At 45.5% G+C, this 21581-nt stretch overlaps 1 protein-coding gene and 1 long non-coding RNA gene across 7 annotated transcripts in view; one reads left to right on the forward strand and one right to left on the reverse strand.

Moving 5' to 3' along the window:
- ATXN7L1 (ataxin 7 like 1) overlaps nucleotides 1-9349 on the reverse strand; it is a 229902-nt gene extending 220553 nt beyond the window's left edge. For all 6 annotated transcript variants that reach the window (XM_059712797.1, XM_059712799.1, XM_059712796.1 and 3 more), the window contains exons 1-2: nucleotides 9135-9349; nucleotides 8551-8619 (exon numbers count right to left, since the gene is read on the reverse strand). In XM_059712797.1, coding sequence (XP_059568780.1) covers nucleotides 8551-8619; nucleotides 9135-9315 — 250 coding nt within the window. In that variant the 5' untranslated portion in view covers nucleotides 9316-9349. The remainder of the gene's footprint in view (nucleotides 1-8550; nucleotides 8620-9134) is intronic.
- A 118-nt stretch (nucleotides 9350-9467) lies between these two features.
- Nucleotides 9468-21581, forward strand: part of LOC132243144 (uncharacterized) — a 39745-nt gene continuing 27631 nt past the window's right edge. The window contains exons 1-2 of the long non-coding RNA XR_009454804.1: nucleotides 9468-10025; nucleotides 11024-11139. This is a non-coding gene — a long non-coding RNA (uncharacterized LOC132243144). The remainder of the gene's footprint in view (nucleotides 10026-11023; nucleotides 11140-21581) is intronic.

Genomic DNA, 21581 nt, shown 5'->3' on the forward strand with positions numbered 1-21581 from the left:
CTCCACAGCAGAATTCCAGCTTTACTGGGGGAACTGGGCGAATCATGTCTAGCCCCTGATTGGCAAGCATCCTCCGCCTCAGCCCACTTGCAGGAAGGGATTTCCTGGGCTCCCATCATTAGTTGAAGAGCCTCAGGGTCCAAATCCAGGTCCCTGTGGCTGAAGCGGCCAATCTGAGCTCCCCCACGGAGGAGCCGGAGAGAGTTAGCCAAAGAACCTTCACTGGGAGCCCACCAGGGGCAGGGCATTGTACCAAGCGTTTTAGGAGAGAAAGATGTGGAAGTCCGTTTCCTTTATCTATTTATTTATTTACATGTGTTGGTGGTGGGGAAAGCCAGCTTTTTGATATTCAGTTTCTGCAACTCAAAAAAAGGCCAACCCTTGGCCAACCCTCTCCCCTCTCCATCATAGCTCCATTTGATCACTTCAGTCACAAGCAGACTGCTGTGGTCCAGTCCCGCCGACTCCCTCCCCCACTGCCCCCCCCCACCGCCCCTTGAGGCAAGACCAAGTGTGGACTTGCAAGAAGCACCCCACACCCTGGAGGCTCCCCCTCGGGATCTCTTTTGCCGCTGGGGGAACCGTAGGCCCAGGGGAGGTCTGCCAGTGTGGTGCTGCACGGCCTCAGGTAGGGGCAGCGGTCAGTGTGTGGCTGCTCCTCTTACCCTTCAAATGCCATCTGCCTCTGTCTCTGTGGTCTGGGGTGGGGTGCTTCAGCCTCCCCCGCTTATTCTAGGATTTTCTCAGTGGTTTCCCGTCTGTAAATAGTTGTGAGCTGTTCTTCTTGTGAGGAAGAGCAAAGCCAGGAATGACCTACATCACCATCTTGGTGACATCACTCTCACTGCAGCCACTAAAGGACCGTAGTTTCCAGGTGTGACACGAGGCCACCTCGGAACTTGGGGTCCTAGGACGAAAGGGATTTGACCAGACAGGGTCTCTCAGTGTGTCTGCTAATACATTTATGTCTACACCTGAAGGATGTCACGAATTAATCAAAGCACCATGAACAAAAGGTTAGCCCAAAAGATATAAACACGACGTACACAGGTTACCACACAGTAGCCAAGTCTGCCTAACTTTCCTAAATTAATTCGGAAGCAGAGACAGCAAGGCTCTGTGGACGCCGGCCGTGCAGTCCTAATGCCACGGACCACGTGGCACAGGTCAGGAGCCCCAGGAGTCAGACCCTCCTCTGCCCTTCCTATTTTCTAATCCATAACACGGGAACCCTGAAACCAGCCCCTTTGCTCTGTCACGTGCACCCCCACTTCAGACAAGGCCCATGGGTAATCACACGCACAGAACGCCAATAGTAGTATTTCCAGCCTGACTTTAAACTGAAATCCTTAATGATTCACCGTGTGGTACTCATGACATCAGGGGCCACTGTACAATAAATGGCATCATTATCAGAATCAATGTTTTGGGGTCTCCTCCACACACAGCGAGGGAGGATGGGCCACCCAGAATTAGAACCGGAAGCTCATTTTCTGCAGAATAGGGTAACCTGTCCCCAATTTCTGCAGAATAGAGCTGAAGGTTTGGAGGAGTCACCTGGCAAACCTTTGGACAGTTCTTTGAGGGACAGAGTCTCTCTCTCTCTCTTTAGATCCTCCCAAATGCAGCCCAGCGCCAGGGGACAGCTGTGTATATGTCTGCTGAGCATTCAGGAGGGCCGACCCACCTGGAATGAAGGCCTAAGACATAGACAGAGAGTTGCAGAATATTTCCGTGAATATCTTAGTGTATTTTTCTTGTGTTCTTGCCTTTCCAGCTTCGCCTATACCAGTGATTCTCTATCAGGGTCCCTTTGCTCCCTGAGGGGGTCTAAGCAATGTATGGACACATTTTTGGTTGTTTCATATTGGGGGAGGGGGCTGGGGAGGGGCCTCTGGAATCCACTGGTAGAGACTAGAGATGCTGCTAAACATCTTGCCATGCACAGGACAGTCCCCCGCCACAAGCAGTAGTGCCATGCTGGGCACGTTCATACTACTCTCTGCTTTGCTATCTTCACTCTAAGCAACACAGACTCTCATTTCTAGAACATTCTATATTCTCTCACACTTTGGGCCTTCACACATGTTGTTTCCTTTAATTCCCACCTGCCCAGCCCTGCACACAGATAACTTCCATTCATCCTGCAGGTTTCAGTGTAAATAAAATTTCCTCGGGAAGGCCTTCACTGAGCCCCTAACCTAAATTAGGTCCTCCTGCCACGCCTTCTAATAGCACCCCGTTGCCCCTTTCAGAGTACTTTCCCGACTCCAGGACTTTTTTTTTTTAATCTTCACCTGAAGAGTGAGGATATCCCCCACCCCCTCCCCTGCCCCATTGTTTTTAGAAAGAGTGGAAGGAAAGGGTGAGGGTGAGAGGGAGAGAGAGAGAGAGAGAGAATCTATGGGAGAGACACATTGATTGGTTGCCTCCTGCTCGTGCCCTGACCGGGACTGGGGATTGAACCTGCAACCAAGGTACATGCCCTTGACCGGGAATTGAACCCATGACCCTTCTGTCTGAGGGCTGAAGCTCTAACCATTGAGAAAAACAGGCCAGGCGACACCAGGACTTCCCAATGCCTGCCTTTGCAGCTAGGGTGGAAGCGCCGTGAGGCAGAGGCTGCGCTGTTTGTTGCTGTGCCCGGGCCTAGCCCAGTGCTAGCACACGGTGAGACTGTCTCAATGTATGATGGAGGCCAAGAAAGCAGGAGCAGGTCTTAAAACCCAAGCAAGACACCCAGAGGCCTCAATGATGGTTCCACTGCACAGGCACCAAAGAGAGAATGTGGCAGCGCCTTATGAACTGATATGGATCACTGCCCTTCAGAATGTTGTAACACCTGCACATTATTTATAAAATAAGAAGTACTTAAATGAGTGGTGTGTGTAACAGCCTCCATCTTCTAGAGATGAAACAATTATTCTTGTAGAATGAGGCCTGATGAGAACCCAACGCATCACATACAGCGTCCCAGGGTGTGGCCAACCTGCCTGACTTCCTGTTTTGGAAGGGGCCAGAGCCACATTTTCTCCACACAAGAACCCAGGCACATGGAAATGCCTGTATGTGAAGAGAGACTCGTTTAAAGTGCTATACTTTCAAAACTACACGGTTTTGAAAAAACCCTTTCTCAGCTTTTCTGTCTTGGCCATGGCACTCCCCCTTCTCCACAGCTGGAAGCAACCCTAAAGCTTACTCATTCTCCAAGCCCTTACGTCTCCTTTTTACCGTTCCTCCCCCCACCCTTAGGCCACCCCATCTCTCCATCCTTCCATCCCAAATGCTGGGGCGAGAGAAGAGAGATGATAATGAGACGTCAAAGTGAACAAATGTGCGGCTTGTTAGCAAAAGGGGAGGAAGGTAGGCTTAATGGGAAAAGAAGTTGAAATTAATGGTGAAATGAGGTTTATCTGTGTAATCTGTGGACTTGGTGTCTTCCCATCTTCTATTAGCATAGATAACGGAGTTGCCTGTATAACGATAAGGGGAAGCCCTCGAAGTTTCCCATAAATCTCCACCACTTGTCGCTGGCTCTCCTGGCTGGGATTCTAAGAGCACTTCATTCTTGCTAGTCAGTTGCCATCTTTTCCTCCAATTTGCTCCCATCCAGCCATAACCGCAAGACTCCTAACCCTGAGCTGAATGTGTTCCCACATTCCCTGCTTCATCCAGTGTTCCAGCCCAATTCCACCAGCATCTCAGGAGGAAAGCAAACTCTTAGAGTCACAGCAAGATCTTACTGGCTCCAGAACAGTTTTCAAATTGGAAGCATTCCACAAGTTTACCTACATCAAATCAAAACATCTGGGAACATTAAAACACAGACAAATGCCCGTAGTAACTAGTATAGATTTCAAAAAGACCCAAACAAAAATCTATGAAGGATTTTCTTTTCTCAGTGATCAGACAAAACAAATTTATTGATCATTTAAAAAATTATTTTACACCTCCCAGACCTAGAAAGATTTTGTAAACCGCTCATAGCCACAGGCCCACAACTGCCTAAGTATTTTCTCTAGCTCTTAATAAAACTTACCAATGACTACATAGGAACTGCACGCCATTAAAATTGGTTTTTAAAAAATCATTACCTTTATAAAATTATAATTTGATTAACTCTAAAAGTGAAATTTCTGATAAACTTTACCTTTTCCATTCATCACTGATTAAAAATCCCAATTAATTATAATAATAAAGGTTCCTAGAACTAGCTTCCTTAATAAATGAAGATGATAATCATAATAACATAAAAAAAAGAATAAAGGCAAACATCCATTAAGTGTTACCATGTGCTAAGCCCTTCTGTATTATCTCAGCTAATCCTCACAACAACACTGCTATTATCTGTTTTATATAGTCCAGCACACTTATGAGTCATATGCACCCTGCTCCTTACTCATAAATTGACATTCTTGAAAAAAAAAAAATCTCTGGCTGGGTGGCTCGTTGGTTGGAGCAACATCTTGTACACTAAAAGGGTGCGGGATTGATTCCAGGTTAGGGCACATACCTAAGTTGCAGGTTCAGCCCCTGGTTGGGACACATGTGGGAGGCAACCGATCAATGTTTCTCTCACATTGATGTTTCTCTCTCTCTCTCCATCTCTCTTCCTCTCACTGTCAAATCAGTAAACATATCCTCAAGTGAGGATTCAAAAAAGAGTTCAGGGGAGGCAATTAGAATAGGGGAACATCTTTCTAAATCATAGAGCTTTTTCCCAAGTAGCTTGAAAAAAAAAGTCTTCAGATAAACCTACAAAGCTAGAGAGAAAATTATTATAAAAGGTTAGTTAGATGAACGGCCTTCTTTGAATTCTCTGTCATAAGTGCATTTCTTATCTTAGATTAGGCTAACAAGGTTTCTGGGACCCTCTCTTCTCAGGAAATTTAAGTGCCTCACTGAGCCAAGCTGACCTAGGTCAGCTCACTTGCCACTGAGGGGAACACATCACCCCGGGTTCTGGACTCAAACCCTCAGTCATTCCAAAGGCCTAAAGGTCACATACCATTCACAAACTATTTGCAGCAGAATATGCTTGTGTCTGAGATGCAGTGATTTTTGCCACCAAGAGATTATGAAATGAGAAAATAAACCCAGTATGTAGTAGTTTAAGGTGTTTTTAATGTGAGGCCTTGATTTTTTTTTAAAGTTTTTCTCTTCTTCTGAAGACAGCCTGTCTGCTATGACTATATCTGAGGTGTAGGCACATTCAGCAGAGAAACTCGGGTCCAGAGGTCTCAAAGGGACCTTAGAGGATGTTTAACCCCACTTCCTTACTTTACATGTGAGAGAAGAGGCCAGAGAAGGGAAGTGATGTTCCCAAGGTCATATGGGAGAACCTAGGAAGCTGACTCAATCCCTCTCTCCTGCTCCTTTCACCACGCCAGGCTGCCCTCAATATAACCCCATCAGACCACATCCAAGCCTGGAATCAGCAACACCTTTCGAACCCAGGTGATGATTTGGAAAGGTTCAAAAGTATTTTCCAAATTCATCTTGACTGTCATTTTAGTCAACTTTGGATGAAACAATAACATTGATGTAAGACTTTATTACTGAGATTTCAAAGCCTTCAGTTAACACTTTCTACTGAGGTAGGTGGAGAATTGAAGCACAAAAGGAATGAGGAATGGAGAAGGAACTATGTTACAATAATTGGGTTATTTTAGAAGTCTGCAAGTCCTTCCTTCTATGAACTTAATCTATAAAAATATCGTATCACAACAATGCTCACAGCAACATTATTCACCATTAAAAGATGGAAACAAGCCAAATCTTCATCAAAAGATAGATAACTAAACAAAATATGGTATATACACAAAATGGAACATTATTCAGCCATAAAAAGGAATGAAATTCTGACACATGCTGCAACAGGAATGAACCATGAAAACATTATGCTAAGTGAAATAAGCATGTCACAAAGGGACAAATATTGCATGATATATACATGTATATATGTAATTACACATGGTATTTAGAATAGGCGACTTCATGGAGACAGAAAATAGAATAGAGATTACCAGGGCTGAGGGGGACAGGGGAATGGGGAGTTACAGTATAATGAGTATAGGATTTCTGGTTGGGATAATAAAAAAGTTTGGGAAATGAATAGCGGTAATTATTGTACAACATTGTGCATGTACTTAGTACTATTGAATTGTATACTTTAAAATGGTTAAAACTGTAAATTTTATATTTTATCGCAATAAAAATCATATCAAAATCTGGGTTATATATCCTTTTCATTCTCAATTGTTATTTATTCATTGCTATTAAAACCCAAATTTCTTCTCAAGACCTGCGTACTATGGTCATCTATGCATGCTTGCACACGTAGACAAACAGAATCACACCCGGTCACTTTGTGTCCTGCAGAGACCCATCCACAAACAGGTATCCATCCTGAGACCACCTACGTGATGACTCCAACAATAAAGCCCATGGCAAGACTAATGCAACCAGTGTTTCTGGAGACCCTGGCAACCAAACAACCCGACTGAGTCCCAGCTCAACCCTTAAATTCCTCACCATGGTGGTGGTGGTGGTGGGGGGGGGGGGTATATATTCAGTTTATGAGTACTCTATCTGTAAAGAAAACTGTGTGCATATACCAGGAAATCCTTCAGGAATAGCTAACCCAAATCTGCTCCACCAGGCCCATGAACAAAGAGATTTCAGTCCATACATGGCTGTTGGGTGCACTCAGCAATTGCATGTTACACCGAACAGCGGTGTCCTTAATGTAAATGCATATAATTGGGAGCTAAGTCTTTGTACCTTTACAGGACAAAGGATATAATGAGCAGAATGTACCACTCGTGAATTCTGAGGAAAGGAGAGCCTTTCATTTTTCCTTAAAAGAATCCATTTCTCACGAGGCAAAGAGAATCTGAGAACAAGTCTTTTGAAATAGAAGCAAGGAGGAGGGTGCAGAATGTGAGTTTTGTGTTACAGTTATAATCGATCACCAGGCCCAAGAGGTGCCCATTCTGTGCCATACCATAACGTTTACTCAACTTTAATTTAAAGGTTTTCACCACCTCATCTTCCTTCATGGTTACCTTTCCATTGCCAGTGGTCTAACAACTGAGTCCATTAGCTTTTAAAGATTTCAAGAGTTTCCAAAGAAAAACAATCTCTAGTGATACTTCCCATTGCCAACACTCATGAACATTTAGCACAAATAAACTGCCACTTGTGAGCTGTCCACTTGACTTCATTCCCTTGCGCATCCTAAGGATATGTCAAGATCACAGTAAGGTATTTAGAGGCAACATCTTTAGAATAAGGTTTCATTCCCAATCAAAGTGCTTAATTAGCAGAACCACTATGCTAGAGAACTGTCCTTGAATACGCATGCATTTTAACCTCCATGTTATTTTTTCTGAAGCACACATTTTCCTCTCACTGGATGGCCAGGAAATGATTAGGCGCAGAAAACCAACTGTCATAGGTGTCGACCCACAAAATAAGTGCCATCTTTCCAAGCAGGTTTTGGCTGCCTTCGAGGATGATATCCCGGTGTACGAGGGAGACCATTCTTTGGAATCTAATGGCCTTATCTCCATTCATTTGGGATGAGCAACGCTCCTGTGGCCTAGTTACGGCTAAACTCTTTCAACACTTCCCACCAACCCCTTCTTTTCCCTCGAGCCATCCTCTCACCCCCAGTTTCAGCCAACCATGTTTATAAGACATCAGTTAGTAAATCACAATTCAAATGACCCCACCCATTTGTTCAGCAGAAAGTGGCCTCTGGATTTGCTCCACGTGGACCCATAGGCCAGAGTTACATATGGCAGGCTTGCAAACATGAACAGGACATGATTTATTTATGACGACCATGTGTGCTTGATGCCCAGTTCCAGCAGGTTGTGGCTTCACTTGCCTGCCTCAGTCGAGGATGACCTCTCTACTCACTGTGTCCCATTTCAGGTACTGCCTTTCCAGGCTGGGGAAACAGAGAGGGGCAACTGGCCAGGGGGCGGCACACACCGATGCCCCTAACCCTGCTGGCCACATTAACGATCTGTGACCAAACACAAGGTGGGCAAATGTACCTTGCTACAAAGGTTCGCATGTCCAATGGTTTTCCGTGGAGAGTGGAGACGTAGCTGCTGGAATACCTGACCATGTGAGGTTCATGAAACTATTGTGTATTTACCCACAAGAAAGGCTGGGATGCTTGTGAGGGAAGCCCCGCTCCTCATTTCACAGATTTTGACACATACACCCCCCCACCCCACCACCACCTTTGGCCATGATGCTGCACATGCGAATGGCAGATAGGCATCAGCAGGTCCAAACGTGGACTCCAACTGAAGTGCAGTAAACTTCTGCCTCAACAGTCTCCCCCTCCGTACCCCCCAGTTGTATTTATACTTTGGAAGAAGTTAACGCGAAGCAGCAGACACCTGGGCGTGCTCAATTTTTGACAAGCCTTAGTCACTCTGTAACCAGCAGAACAATTCACAATATAGTCGAAAATCCTGTGAAGATTTCTGCCACACATGCTAACACTAAAATGCCAGTAGCTCCACTTACCTTCTTTATTAAGCCTCATAACCTCCCTGCTTTTTCCACCCTCTTTTCCAGCCTCTTCTAAATCTACATCTGCAGATGAAAAAGAAAAAGAAAAAAAGAAAATAAGGGAAAAGGGCGAAAAAAAGGGGGGGGGAAAGCCAAAGTCAAGGGGGGCAGGGAGAGTGTTTATTTGCAAACAGATGGATATAAATACTGTATATGAAAATCTGTCCAAAATTGACAATGCGACGTTTTCTCCCAAGTCCGGATTTCCATCTACCTGGCCCAGATAGGTACCAAAAAAACTATGCAGGCAGCAACAGAGTAGCCTTTTAAACAGATACACCATGGGGCTGTGAAAGCCCACCCCGCGGGCTGCCACGGGGAGCCGGGCACAGACAGACAGACAGACAGCCCTGGCAGCAGGGCCTCTCTCTGTGCACTGATGATCTGTCTCTGTGTGTATTTATTTAGAGAGAGAGGGAGAAGCATGGAGGACACCGGGGGCCACTCTCTCTCTCACACACACACTTTTTCCCAGTGGCTCTAGGTGAATGGAAAGGTTACAGGATAATAAAAGGAGGAGGAGGCGGTGGGGTTCTTACTGTCGGAGCAGTGTAATTTGGCGGCGTCGATCCAGGAGGACCAGGGTTTGCCCAGAAACGCCTCCGGACTGGGCACTTTGCGATCCAGTGTCGCCATTGCTCTTCCTTCTTGTTGCTTTTTCCCTGTTCCTTCGGCAGCAGCAGCCGAGAGACACGGGATTCGAGAACGCTCCGACGTCATCTTCGGAACGTTCCGACATTGAGTGCTCTGAACGCGGGCGGGAGGGAGGGAGGGATGGGAGGAGGGGGCGGGGAGAGGAGAGCGAGGAGGAGGAGCCGGCGCCCCAGCGCCCGCCGCCGGATGGGCTCCGCACGCGGCGCGCACGGCCGCCAGAGGCAGCAGAGAGGCGCCGGCTGCTCCGCGCCCGCCCGGCCGCCCGCCCGCCCCGCCGGGAGGGGCCGCGCGCCGGGCCAGCCGAGCGCCGGGGACCAGAGGCTGCCGCGCGCCCGGGGGAGGAGATGCTGCGCCGCCGCCGCCGCCGCCTGCACCCGGGGGCCGCGAGGGGCCGGGCCGGGCCCGGGCGCCGGGGACAGACCCGGAGAGCGCGGCCTGGGCCGGAGGAAGGGTGGCCTTTCCCGCAGAGTTGCAGCGAGAGGACTGAAAGTTTTCGCCTGCAGCCCTTGCAGGGTGTCCTGCCCTCGAGGGGCCTCCGCACGGATCCCCGCGGCTGAGTGGGGTGGAGACGAGCAGGTTGGCCACCTCCGGCCCCCACCCCCACCCCCACGACCACGCCAGGCCGGGGAAGGGACCCCGGTGACTTCGCATCCCATGCACCACCCCCTTGACCCGTCCTTCCCTTTCACGGGGGACCTTGGACCTGGAGGGCTCCGCGAACGCCTCTGGGACCTGAGACCGGAGAGTGGATGGGAGTGGTTCTAAATAAATAGCAGGTGAGTTGGGGGCGAGAGGAGCTGCCTCCCATCTCGGACTGCGGGACACGCCGAGCTCCAAACTCAGCGCCCGGCACCCCCAGATCCTCTGCGCGGTGCGCGCCGCCGGCCCGCGGAGAACCGCCGCGTAGACTTGGCTCTGGGGTCTCGGTAGCCGGGGAGCGACGGCACCGGCGCCCGCCCACCGCGCCTCGGGAGCAGTTTTCTGCGCTCCCTGCGGTGCGAGGAGAGTGGCCGGGACCAGCGCCTGGAGCCTCCCGCCAGGAATCTGACTCCTGGGAGAATTCATTGTAGGTTGGACTGCTCTCGCCAGCAGATAGGAAGCGCTGGATTTCCTCTGAATGTCGGACGTTTGATGCTTGGATTGAGATTTCCCTTCTCTCCCTAGAGGTGGGCAATAAAGGCCTTAAAGGTCTCCTGGTATTTCTTTTTAAAAATCCCTTTGTTTACTCGGACTTACCGAAAACGTGGACAACCCCCCAACCACCACCACCGTAGGTATATTTTCCCTCTGGTTCCCCAGCACCCTGTTCGTTCTTACCACTTCTGTTTTCCCCTGGCTGAAGCGCACTGATTTGAAGTTGCTCTGTGCTTGAGGTCTGCCCTGGCGGTGCCATCTAATTTCCCTGTGTCTGAGAGCCAGGGTTAGGGTGGGCGATGGAGGAGCAGCCACACATTAGTCTTCAGTTGTGATGTTTGCGTGAATGGGTTTGTTTTTTTTGTTCTTGTGTTTTTTGTTGTTGTTGTTGCTGTGTGTGTGTGTGTGTGCGCGCGCGTGTGTGCGCGTGTTTGTCAGACCCAGATAAATTTCATTTGCCTTTGCACATAGGGACCACTAAATGGCCACGGTGCCACTGGGTGAAGAATTCTCATTTTAAGGATTGGTGGTGTTAACCAATATTTATTACTTATTGGCCTCTTATGTATGCCAGGCCCTGAGCTTAACATTTCCTCCCTCCTCTCTCTCTCTATTCATCATCCATCCATCTTTTCAACAGCTACTGCCTGCAATGGGCCAGGCGCCCTGCAGCGAAGGAAAGCAAATGAGATCCAGCCCGGTCTCCGCGGAAGAAGGAAGGCGTGAAACTTCTTGGGAAAACAAGACCCGCACACAGTGAGTGCCTGGGGTGGTAGATGGCGGGTCTCTCAGCTCTGCCTGTTCCTAAGAGGAACTGAGATCCGGGGCCAGCCGGGAGAGGTCAGGCAATGTGTCCCTGAGGAACGGGATTGGCTCTGCCTCTTGGGCAGGGGAAGGATGTAGAAGGGTAAGGTGAAGACTGGTTTTTGCCAAGGGAGGGAGCAGGATGGTGTTTGCAGAGGCTTCAAGCTGTGGATAAATGTGGTGAGTGTAGGTGTTGAGTGTGGCTTACCTGGGATGGTGGGTTACTGTTGGGGGTTGGGGTGGAGGAGGCTGTATAGTCCGGCTGGAGACAAATTATGGAAGGCACGGAATGGAAGCCTAAAGAGTTTTGCTTGCCAACTGGGAACCACTACAGGGGCTTTCTGCAGCATAAGGGTAAGTAGAAAGTATGACTTACTCTGGCCTTGATGTCCAGGCTGTATTGCACTGTGGAAGCTGGTTAGGAAAGTAGTGCCACACTATGGATAGTGTGAAGAAATGAAGGCCCGTGAAGTAAAGAAGAGAGGACAGTAGAAGCCTAGGGAGAGAGCATCTCGTCAGAGGGTATGCTGTATGTTTGGATTTGGGGAGAATCAGAGAGGGATATAGAGGTGCGAGGCACAAGTAATGAGATCCTGGGACATTTTCCCCTTCTCCTACTTCTTTCCGATTTTCCTTCCATTTTTGGTGTTTATTCCTCTGTTGTGAATGCGAAGGAAGATGTGGTTGGCGGCCTCTAAGATGACCCCAGTGACCCCGGTATTCATACCCTTGTGGGATCCCCTTCCCTTCATTGTGGGCTGAACCGAATGACTTGCCTCTAGCAACTAGAACAGGGTAGAAGTGATGGGATGTCATTTCTGAGGTTAGGTTACAAAAAGACAATGGCTTCTTGCTTTCATTCACTTGCTCTAAGAAAGCCCACTGTCATATTGTGGCAAGAAACTGAGAGAGGCCTTTAGGCTGTGAGGTGTTGAACCCTTTAGAGCCACGTGAGTGTGAAGTTTGTCTTCCTCCAGTTGAGCCTTGAGATTAGACTGAGTGCTGGCCCACATCTGTGAGAGACCTTGAGTTGGAAGCACCCAGCTATGTCTTGCCTGTATTCCTGACCCACATAAATGGAGATAATTAGTGTTTGTCATTCTAAATGGTTAAGTTTTGGAGTAACTTGTTACGCAGTAATATATAACTACTCCAGAATGACTTGAGTATAAAGTGAGTGGATAACAAAAAATAAGTTTAACAAAGGAAAAGTCTGAGCAGTGTTCCCTTGCTCCTCTTTTCAGCCTCCTGTGAATTGTGTATCATCTTTCCCCCCAATTTTTTTTGGCCAGCTTTGTGGAACTGGTTTACACTAGTATCTCCTATACCCTGAGTTTTGCAATTTATCTTTATCCGTTGGATGCTCATGGTTTTGCTCTTTAAATTCAATTACTACTTTGTAGGAAGACTTCTCCAATGACAAGGTCATAATGTAACTTTGGAAACAAGTCTGCTGACAGCGATGCCATCACACCGGTGGTTGTTAACAACCCCGCCCTCCTCGAGGTGTGTGGAGTGCATAATGATGAAGGGACTCAAGCCCAGTGGCTGGGAGTCAGTGACTTGATCTTCCAGAAAATTCTGTCTCCTCTCCTGGGAGCCGCTCGAAACCACTCAAAAAATCAAAGTGGCTTTTCCTTAGGTAAAGTCAGGGCAGCTCAGTTGCAGAGAAACGAAGCAATGGTTCAATATTTTAACATTAGTTTACTCTCCTAGCTGAGCTTATTTCTGCACAGCACCCTGAAGATGGTATGACATCCTAAATATTATTCTCTTCTAGCTGAGAGGATTTTACTTCCAACATAGTGCTGGACTCTAAACGTGATGTAGCATCTCTACAAAAGAAGACCGGATACATTGCCCGTTTACCTGATAATCAGAACAAGTGTACATTATTGCAGTTAGAGTGATGGAGTATAATTGTAGAGTTTCTGTTCTAAGCCTTCCACAGGTTCCACTGACTACAGAGATAATAATACCAACTTTGTGAAACTGCAACCTACCTATCACTTTGTAAATCCGATAGAATGGCTGTCAATTACATTACGCTGCTAGGAACCAGAGAAGAAAGAAAGCATTGCTCATCAAACTACTAGACTTTCACACTTGACTTTCGATGAAAATTGAGGTCAGTTGGGTGTAGTGTTCAGGTCAACATGGTGCACACATGTTATTATTTACACATCTATGCGCATATGTCAACTGTGTATTGCAAATTTATCACAGACTTGAATTCCTTTTGATAGTAAGTAGTTATAAATACTGTTAGTGACAACAAGAATCTTATACATTCTTAATAGGAATAAATTGACCTGCAAAGCAGCAATTTAAAGCATGTTAACATAATGTCTCTGTGATAAAACTATCTAGCAACACCTTCTACCCCTCATGATTAATGTTTAGCAAGATAAAAGGGATGTAAATATTTTTATTGTTTTATCCTCTTAGGAAAATGACAGTGGTTGATTTAATTAAAAAGGAGACTCTCCCATAGACCAAACTGAGAAATCAGTTCAGTGAAGGTGACAATGGGAAATGCCTATTTAATTTGAATAACACCCGGTTCTGTAGAAATGTGCATCAAATACGTAGCCTGCTTAATCTGATGCATGTACTGTTTCACCACATTATTGAAAAGAAGAGGGAATATTAGCTCTCTCATTTTAGGATATTCAACTCCTGCTGGGGTCGAGGTGCTGTGTGCACAACCCACTTCCTACCTAGACTGTTGTTGGGAGTTACCTGGAGGCGACGAGGAGAAAATGACATGTTCCATTAAAATGAGGCATCCTTGGAATTGTTTGATGTTCTTTGCCTTAATTGAATCCATCTATCCCATCTGCCACTCTTCTCTCTAAATTTATTTCCCTAACCCACTCTCTCTGAGAATTGTAATTGGGGGGAAATTTGTTACATACGTTGTTCCTTTTATATAAGCTCCTTGCATCTGGAGGGCAGGTGTGCTGTCTCTCTGGCCTTGTTAGACAAGGTTGCCTGCCTCTTCCCTGCCCCCGCACATGTTGCTGGATCAAACAGGGCTGGGATAAAAGACCCCCAGTAGCAACCGGAGTAGAAAAGAACACAGGAATTCCAGGTTTTTCTATATGGGGCCCTAGCCATGTGCCAGGGCTGAATAAACATGGATTCAATAAATATAACTATAAAAACATGAAACTTGCATTCCGACTGCAGCCAAAAAAACGCAAATGTATTATTATGTTGAGGTAAAGTTGCCTTGAAACCCCTAACTTTGATCACTTGAGGCCTCTGTTCCCCAGAGTGGCAGAGTAGCCCCATTTAACCAGTGCTCTTTCTCAGGGGTTAGGCAGGAGGAAAGGTAGTTGCTCGTCAGTGTTCTTTAGAAATCACTTTGGGCCCTTAACCTAAATATAAATAAAACATAACATTAATATACACGTATTAATTGGAGTGAGGTCCACATACCCCTCTAAACGAACCATACTAATATGGTTGAGGACACAGCATAGGGTGGGGGTCAGAGCACAGGCTTGAGATTGACAGGCGTAAGTTAGAATTGCTCTTCAGGCGTTCGTTTGAGAACCTTTCTTAGTCCATCTGAACCTCAGTTTTCACTTCTGTTAAATGGGTACTAAGGCTCTTCTCTTAGATGGTTGTGCAGATTAAGTGAGATTCTGGGTATTGAGCCCCCCAGCATAGGGCCTGGCACACAGGGGACAGTTGGAAGTGTCCGCTGTGATTATTACGTTGGTTGCGATGCCTTGTGTAGACAACAGCAGCCAGTCCGAAGCAGGCCGATCCTCAGACACTTAGGAGGGCTCCTGTGGTTGCTGCTGACCACCGTCCTTCTCATTGGAGAAAGGAAACAAAAGCTCTTCTCTGTCCTTTGTACTGGCTGCTGCCCTGCATCCATTGGTGGAGACCTCTGACACTTCTGCCTGAAACTTCCTCTGGACCAGGACTCAGGGCAAGGCGAATCCCCCTTTGTTCAAGGAAGACCTTTTTGTTATGTAAAGGAACTGCAAAACCCAAAGTCTGTGTGGACACAAAATTGCTTGTGCATGACACTATACTAGTAAACAGTTGTCCTCATAGTAAGCAGAGGGAATCCCTGCAAATTATTTTTTCTTTTGTAAAAGAAACTTAATATTGAATTCTAAAAATCTTGTATGAATGTGTCACTCCCCGCCCCCAGATCACTCCCATACCCCAGGTCTGACAGCATTTTTTAAAATACTATTTCCTATACATTGTCTTATAGTATGTGTTTATCATTACAGGTGTAGATGATATTGCTGTGTCTTTTTTTAATGCATAGTATCATATGGAGATATACAAATATGTGATATATGTACACATGCACATATATACATATACACATATATATGTGTATATACATTTTTTTCTTTTTATCGGTGGTTGAGAAAGAAGCTTTGTGTGAGCATAAATAAGATTGACAGGTGCGGCAGACCATTTTGTGGATATTTTCCTGCAGCTTTCTGTTTTCACGTGCTATTACATGTCATTACATATGGAAACACCTCATTCTGTTAAACTGCTACATAGTACTTCATAAGATGTTCCAGAGTATATTTCTCTATATCTTATTGATGGACATATAGGTGTCTAGTTTTTTTGGGTTTTTTTAACAAAAAATAAGCTGGTCAACATCTTTTTTTTCTTTTTTGTTGTCTTTAATCCTTACCTGGGGATATTTTTTCCATTGATTTTTTTAGAGAGTGGAGAGGAGGGAAAAAGGAAGGGATGAGGAGAGAAGAGAGAGAGAGAGAGAGAGAGAGAGCGAGAGAGAGAGAGAGAGAGAGACATCGATGTGAGAGAGATACATCAATCAATTGCCTCCCTTACAGCCCAACCAAGTACGGGTTCCTTCAATGGGCAGGCCAACACTCTAACCATTGAGAAACACACTGGCCAGGGCAACATCTTTACTTTTATATATGTTTCCTGGGCACCTGAGGGAGTATTTCTACTCAAAAGTAGAATTGCCGGGTATGTGCATTTTAAATTTTAATAGTTCTGCCAAATTATCTTCTAAAATAGCTGAATAATTTATACTCCCACTAGCAGCATAGGAATGTGTCCATTTCCTCACATCCTAATTAATACTCAACATTCTCAGATGTTTTAATTTTTGCCAGTATGATGGTAAAATTTTTCCTATTTATTTTGTATCTTCCTCATTTCTATATATTTTTGAGCATTTTTTCTTATGTTCATTGTATTTTTACTCTGTAAATTGCTGTTAACATCTAATGATTTGTTATTGGTATTTTTAGATCTTTTTATTGATTTGTAGAAATTCTGTATACATTCTAGATTTAAATATTTTGTCTGTTTAAAAACGGTGTAATTTTCCAGCTTGTTGCTTTTGTTCTTTTAACCTGTTTATGGCATGTTTTCCATACATTCCCAACCCCGCCCCCCCCGCCCCCCCCCCTCCCAATTTGGATGTATCGGGCTTTTCCTTGAAACCTTTAGCTTTTTGTGTCTAAAGGAGATGTACATGCGATCAAAAAGGAGAACAGGATAGCCTGTGAGAAGGGGCTGATCTGAGGTACCGGTGATAAAGGCTGTTGGAGGGAGCAGGACAGGTTGCTGTGGTGGGCAGCGAAGCCTGGGAGAGGAGAAATTTGGTCTGGGTGGGGGAAAGATTGGCCTGTGGGCATAGCAACCCCTGGGACAGTGACCATCCTAACGAAGAGCCTCGGGTCACAGAGAAACTGGTTCCCTAAAACAAAGCTCTTAGTTGAAAACGGGTAAGTCCTGGAGGGATTTGGAATCAGGAAAGGTTTAAAAGAGTTACAGGATGTTTCTAAGATTAAAATCTACAGCATGAGATAACATGGGTAATAATACTGTTTGTTCTTAGTCAAGTGGTTCATTTCCTTGAGAAATACTTTTTATCAAGAACAAATCTCTGAAATGAAGGCCCTATTGACCCTAATGAGCTAATTAGGTGAGAAATTTGAACCTTTCAACCATCCACCTGACATGTTTAGAAATTGCACCCAGTTGTACTAATAAAAGGGTCGTTTCTTCCTTTGTGGTTTACCCTCTAACCCTCCAAAACTGGGTCATTTCAAAGACAAGTTAAACAGACATTTCGCTCTAAGTAGGCTGACCCAAATGGCTGAGTTTGCCTAGGGAGTCCTGGATTATGCAAAATTATTAATAGCTCCCCCTTCCAGTCTCAAAAGTGTCCTGGTTTGCATGATAAATTATATGCTACCCTAATTCTAAGTGATCTACTTTGGACTTTTTTTTTTTTTGCTTACTCTGTGGATCAGGGGTCCTCAAACTTTTTAAACAGGGGGCCAGTTCACTGTCCCTCAGACCGTTGGAGGGCCGGATTATAGTTTAAAAAAAAACTATGAACAAATTCCTATGCACACAGCGGTGGCAAAAACACCCGGCGGGCCAGATAAATGTTTTCGGCGGGCCGTATGTGGGCCGTAGTTTGAGGACCCCTGCTGTGGATCCTCAGTGGCCAAAGGGATGCTTTCCAGCTTAAGGGCATTTGCCCGCCATGTGCATTCTATCTTTTTGAAATGGTTGTATTTTCTCCCTTGCATACAAATGATGGCAAAAAAATTCAGAAGAAAAACAAACAACATAAATAAGATGAGTTACCATAAACCTAGAAATAATCATTAATATTTCGATCTATATGTCTACATACCTATACATACCGACTGGCCGGTCGCTATGACATGCAATGACCACCAGGGGGCAGACGCTCAATGCACAGGCATGGAAACATGGAACAGACTGATGAATCTCAGAGGGAAGGGAGGAGGGAGGAGAGCAGGTAGAGAGTAACCAAAGATCTTCTATGCATATTAGGGGCCCGGTGCATGGATTTATGCACCGGTGGGGTCCCTCCGTCTGGCCTGCAGGGATCGGCTGAAACCAGCTCTCTGACAGGCTCGATCCCCAGTATGGGGCGTGCAAGAGGCAGCCAATCAAAGATTCTCTCTGATCATTGGTGTTTCTATCTCTCTCTCTCCCTCTCCCTTCCTCTCTGAATTCAATAAAAATATTTTTTTTAAAGGAAAGCCAATGAGAGTTTTGAACAATCTGACTTGAGCAGATCCTCCTGGCTGCTGTGTGGGGAAGGGGTTAGGAAGAGGGGAGAGTGGAAGCGAAGAGAACATGAGGGAGCTATTTGGGAAGTCCAGGTGGGAGATGGTGGTAGCCTGGATTAGGGTGGAATCTGGGCTAAGGTGAAGGCCAGACATGGTGAAAGTGGGCAGATATGAGATTATTTAGGCCACCGATGCTTGGATGGGCGTGGGTGGGGGTTGTGGAAGAGGTTGGTATCCTGGAAGACTCCCAGATTTGTGGGCCAGATGGATGGGAGCTGTCACCAGGAGGATGAGCTGCTGGAGGAGCAGGTGATGATTAGCCTGCAAAGTGAAGATCCAGAGGAGAAGCTGCCCCTATGCCCACAGCTCCGTCTGAAGCAAGCTGACTGGTCCTGCCACCAGGGCCACAGCAGTTAGACTGGGAGAACGCCTGAGCTGTGGCCGTGATATGGTCTATATGAAAGCCTGTCTGTGAAGGGGGCTGTGCCATAAAGAGTTGATGAGACCTCCTTTGGATAATTTGAAAAAGAACCCAAGTGAGTGACAACGTTTAGAACTGTGGACATAAGAAAGGTCATACAAAAAGGCAGAAAGTGGAAGTCATGAGTAAGCCAAACTCATAAGAAGGAAGGTAGGAGAGAAGAGAGAAGCTGGGGCAGAAGTGGCTGCAGGCCCATAGGGCACTCCAGAGGGACCGATGGGCCCCTGACCCTGAGTGTGGCCAGCTGGTGAAGAGCTAGGCTCGCAAGTTGAGCAGATGTAGTTTTGGTTTCCCAGCTCTGATGCTGATAGCTGCATGACCTCAAACAAGTCACTAAACTTCTCTAAGGCTCTGTTCTGTTCCCTAAAGTATAACATAGACGCCATATATGTATTTCTTGGGTTTGTTATGAGGATTAAAGAGATACACATGAGAATGTGAGAAGATATTTGCAACACATAAAACCTCTGGAGAACTGGTATCCAGAATAAAAAGTTGGAGGGGGCATGGAAAGCTTATACAAATCAACAAGAAAAAGACAGCCCCCCCCCCCCAAGCAAAAGACTTGCACAAACATTTATCAAAAGAGGATATTAACATGGCAAAAACATGAAAATAGGATCAACCTCATTAATAAATAATCAGGGAAATACAGTGAGATTCCACATGCAACAACATAGATGAATTTTATAAACGTAATGCTGAACAAAAGTAGCAAGATAGGGATGGATGTGTGAAGTGTGAGTCAGTGTATTAAAAATTTTTAAATTAAAAATAGACATTAAAACTACAGTTTAAATACTATACACATACATCAGATTGGCAAAGTTTGAAAAATCTGATAATACTAGGTGTTCATGGGGATGTGCTACAATAGGACATGTACATGCTGGTGGGAATGTAGATTAATACAGCCTCCCCTTTGCCTCAAGGGAGCCCACGTTCAGTTTCTCCCAGAGGCTGTGTTTTCCTGCTTTGGTATTATCTAGTAAAATTGAGAACATGCACATCCTACAATCCAGTGATTCTGTATCTAAGAAGAACATCTCATGTTCACCAAAATATACAAGTATAGCTATACTTCTATCGTTCATGGCCTCATGCTAGAAAAGATGCCAGCTGTAGAATGGATAAGTAGATAGTAATATAGTCACACTGTGGAGTACTATGTGGCACTGAAAAATGAATGAACTCTGCTACCATAAACAACATGAATGAATCTCAGAAACACAATGTTAAACATAAATAACAGAGCATATGATTCTATTTTAAAATTCAAAACTAGGCAAAACTAAACTGTAAGCCATATAGTGGAGTTTTTATTGCATAGCATATATTGTTGAGCAAATGATAAAAGTAAAGAAGTGATTATCACACAAGCCAGAATAGTGGTGGCTTCTGGGGGAGGGGAGGGTTCCGGGACTAGAAGGGGATACCTGCGGAAGGAGGATTTGGCAGTACTTGGAGGTATTCTATTTCTTGATCAAGGAGGTAGTTATACAAGTGTTTGCTTTGTGATTGTTCATTATGTTGTACATTTGTTTTGAACAGTTTAATCTAAGAGTATTTTATTCCACAATTTAAACAGGTTTAAAAAAAAGGAAAGCTAACACTTGTAAAATGCTTGGCATAGTGCCTGGCCCATATTAAGAGCTCAACAGATGGCAATTTTATTTACTGTTATAACCCAGTTGTTAGAGCCACATTGTATCCTAAGCAACCTTCCAGCTTCTGGACTGAGCTTTAGTCTCCATGAGGTCTGGCTTTGGACTCCTCTGTTTGCCGGAGTGGCCCCCTACTATACCCCCATTATTTAAGACAGTGCTTCTTCACTGATGTGTGGTGGGTTACTGCTCTGCCTCAAACTGGAATATACATACAAGCGTATCTATAACTTCATTGTTCATGGTCTCATGCTGGAAAAAATGCCAGTCTCCATCAATTCAGTAACTGGAAGTAGTGCACAGTCAGTCCAGCCTGCTGGCAGGACCAGGTTAGCGCTCAAAGGTGGAACCTGATGGCAAGCTGGTGCCAAAGAAATGAGAACACGTGAAAACTTGGCCTTGTGAGAGTCTGTTGGGGAGGTAAAGTCAGACCCAAACAATAGTGATGTAGAAGGGGACCAGGTGAAGCCCAGGATATATGGGGATGCCATTAAAAGCCTTCAATTAGGTAGCCCCCAAATCCAGCATTCCACAGAAAGGATGACAGTCACTGACCAAAGTAATCTGAGAATGTCTCTCTTTCCTGCCAGCCGTCGTTATTATGAAGGTGGTTGTGTACAATAGCTAATTATAATAATAGCTAATAATTATGGGGTGCTGATCACAGCCAGGCAGGGTACTAATACTTGTCCTCATTTCCACCCCACGAGGTAGGTGCTATTATCATCTCCGTTTCAGTGGATACCGATGAGGCATGGAGGGAGTCGGCAACTTGCTGAATGTCACACAGCTGGTAAGGACTAGAGGCAGGAATAGGGATTATTCTTATTTTCTGGTTCCTGAGGGAGAGTGTAGTCCAGTGTCAGGGAGTTAGATGGAGGCAGGTTTTGCTAAGGATGAGCAGACACATCCCAATGGTGGAATGGGAGTTTTAAGAACATCAGATTCTCTCTGTAAGCAGGGGCAGCCGGACAGTTTATAAAATGTGCTTTTAGAAGAGAGTCCCGCATTGAGTTGCAGGTTGGACTAACTTCCTTTCAAGGTCCTTTCAAAGAATCCCAAAGGGAAGTTTGCATTTTAGTAGGGTTTCCAATAGGACGCTGGACTCTATGCTTATTTTCTTTTTAAATACGAGCCTCCAAACTTTAGTGCATACCCTGATGT

This window comes from Myotis daubentonii, chromosome 10 (assembly GCF_963259705.1).
Source record: "Myotis daubentonii chromosome 10, mMyoDau2.1, whole genome shotgun sequence".
In the NCBI taxonomy this organism is placed as follows: domain Eukaryota; kingdom Metazoa; phylum Chordata; class Mammalia; order Chiroptera; family Vespertilionidae; genus Myotis; species Myotis daubentonii.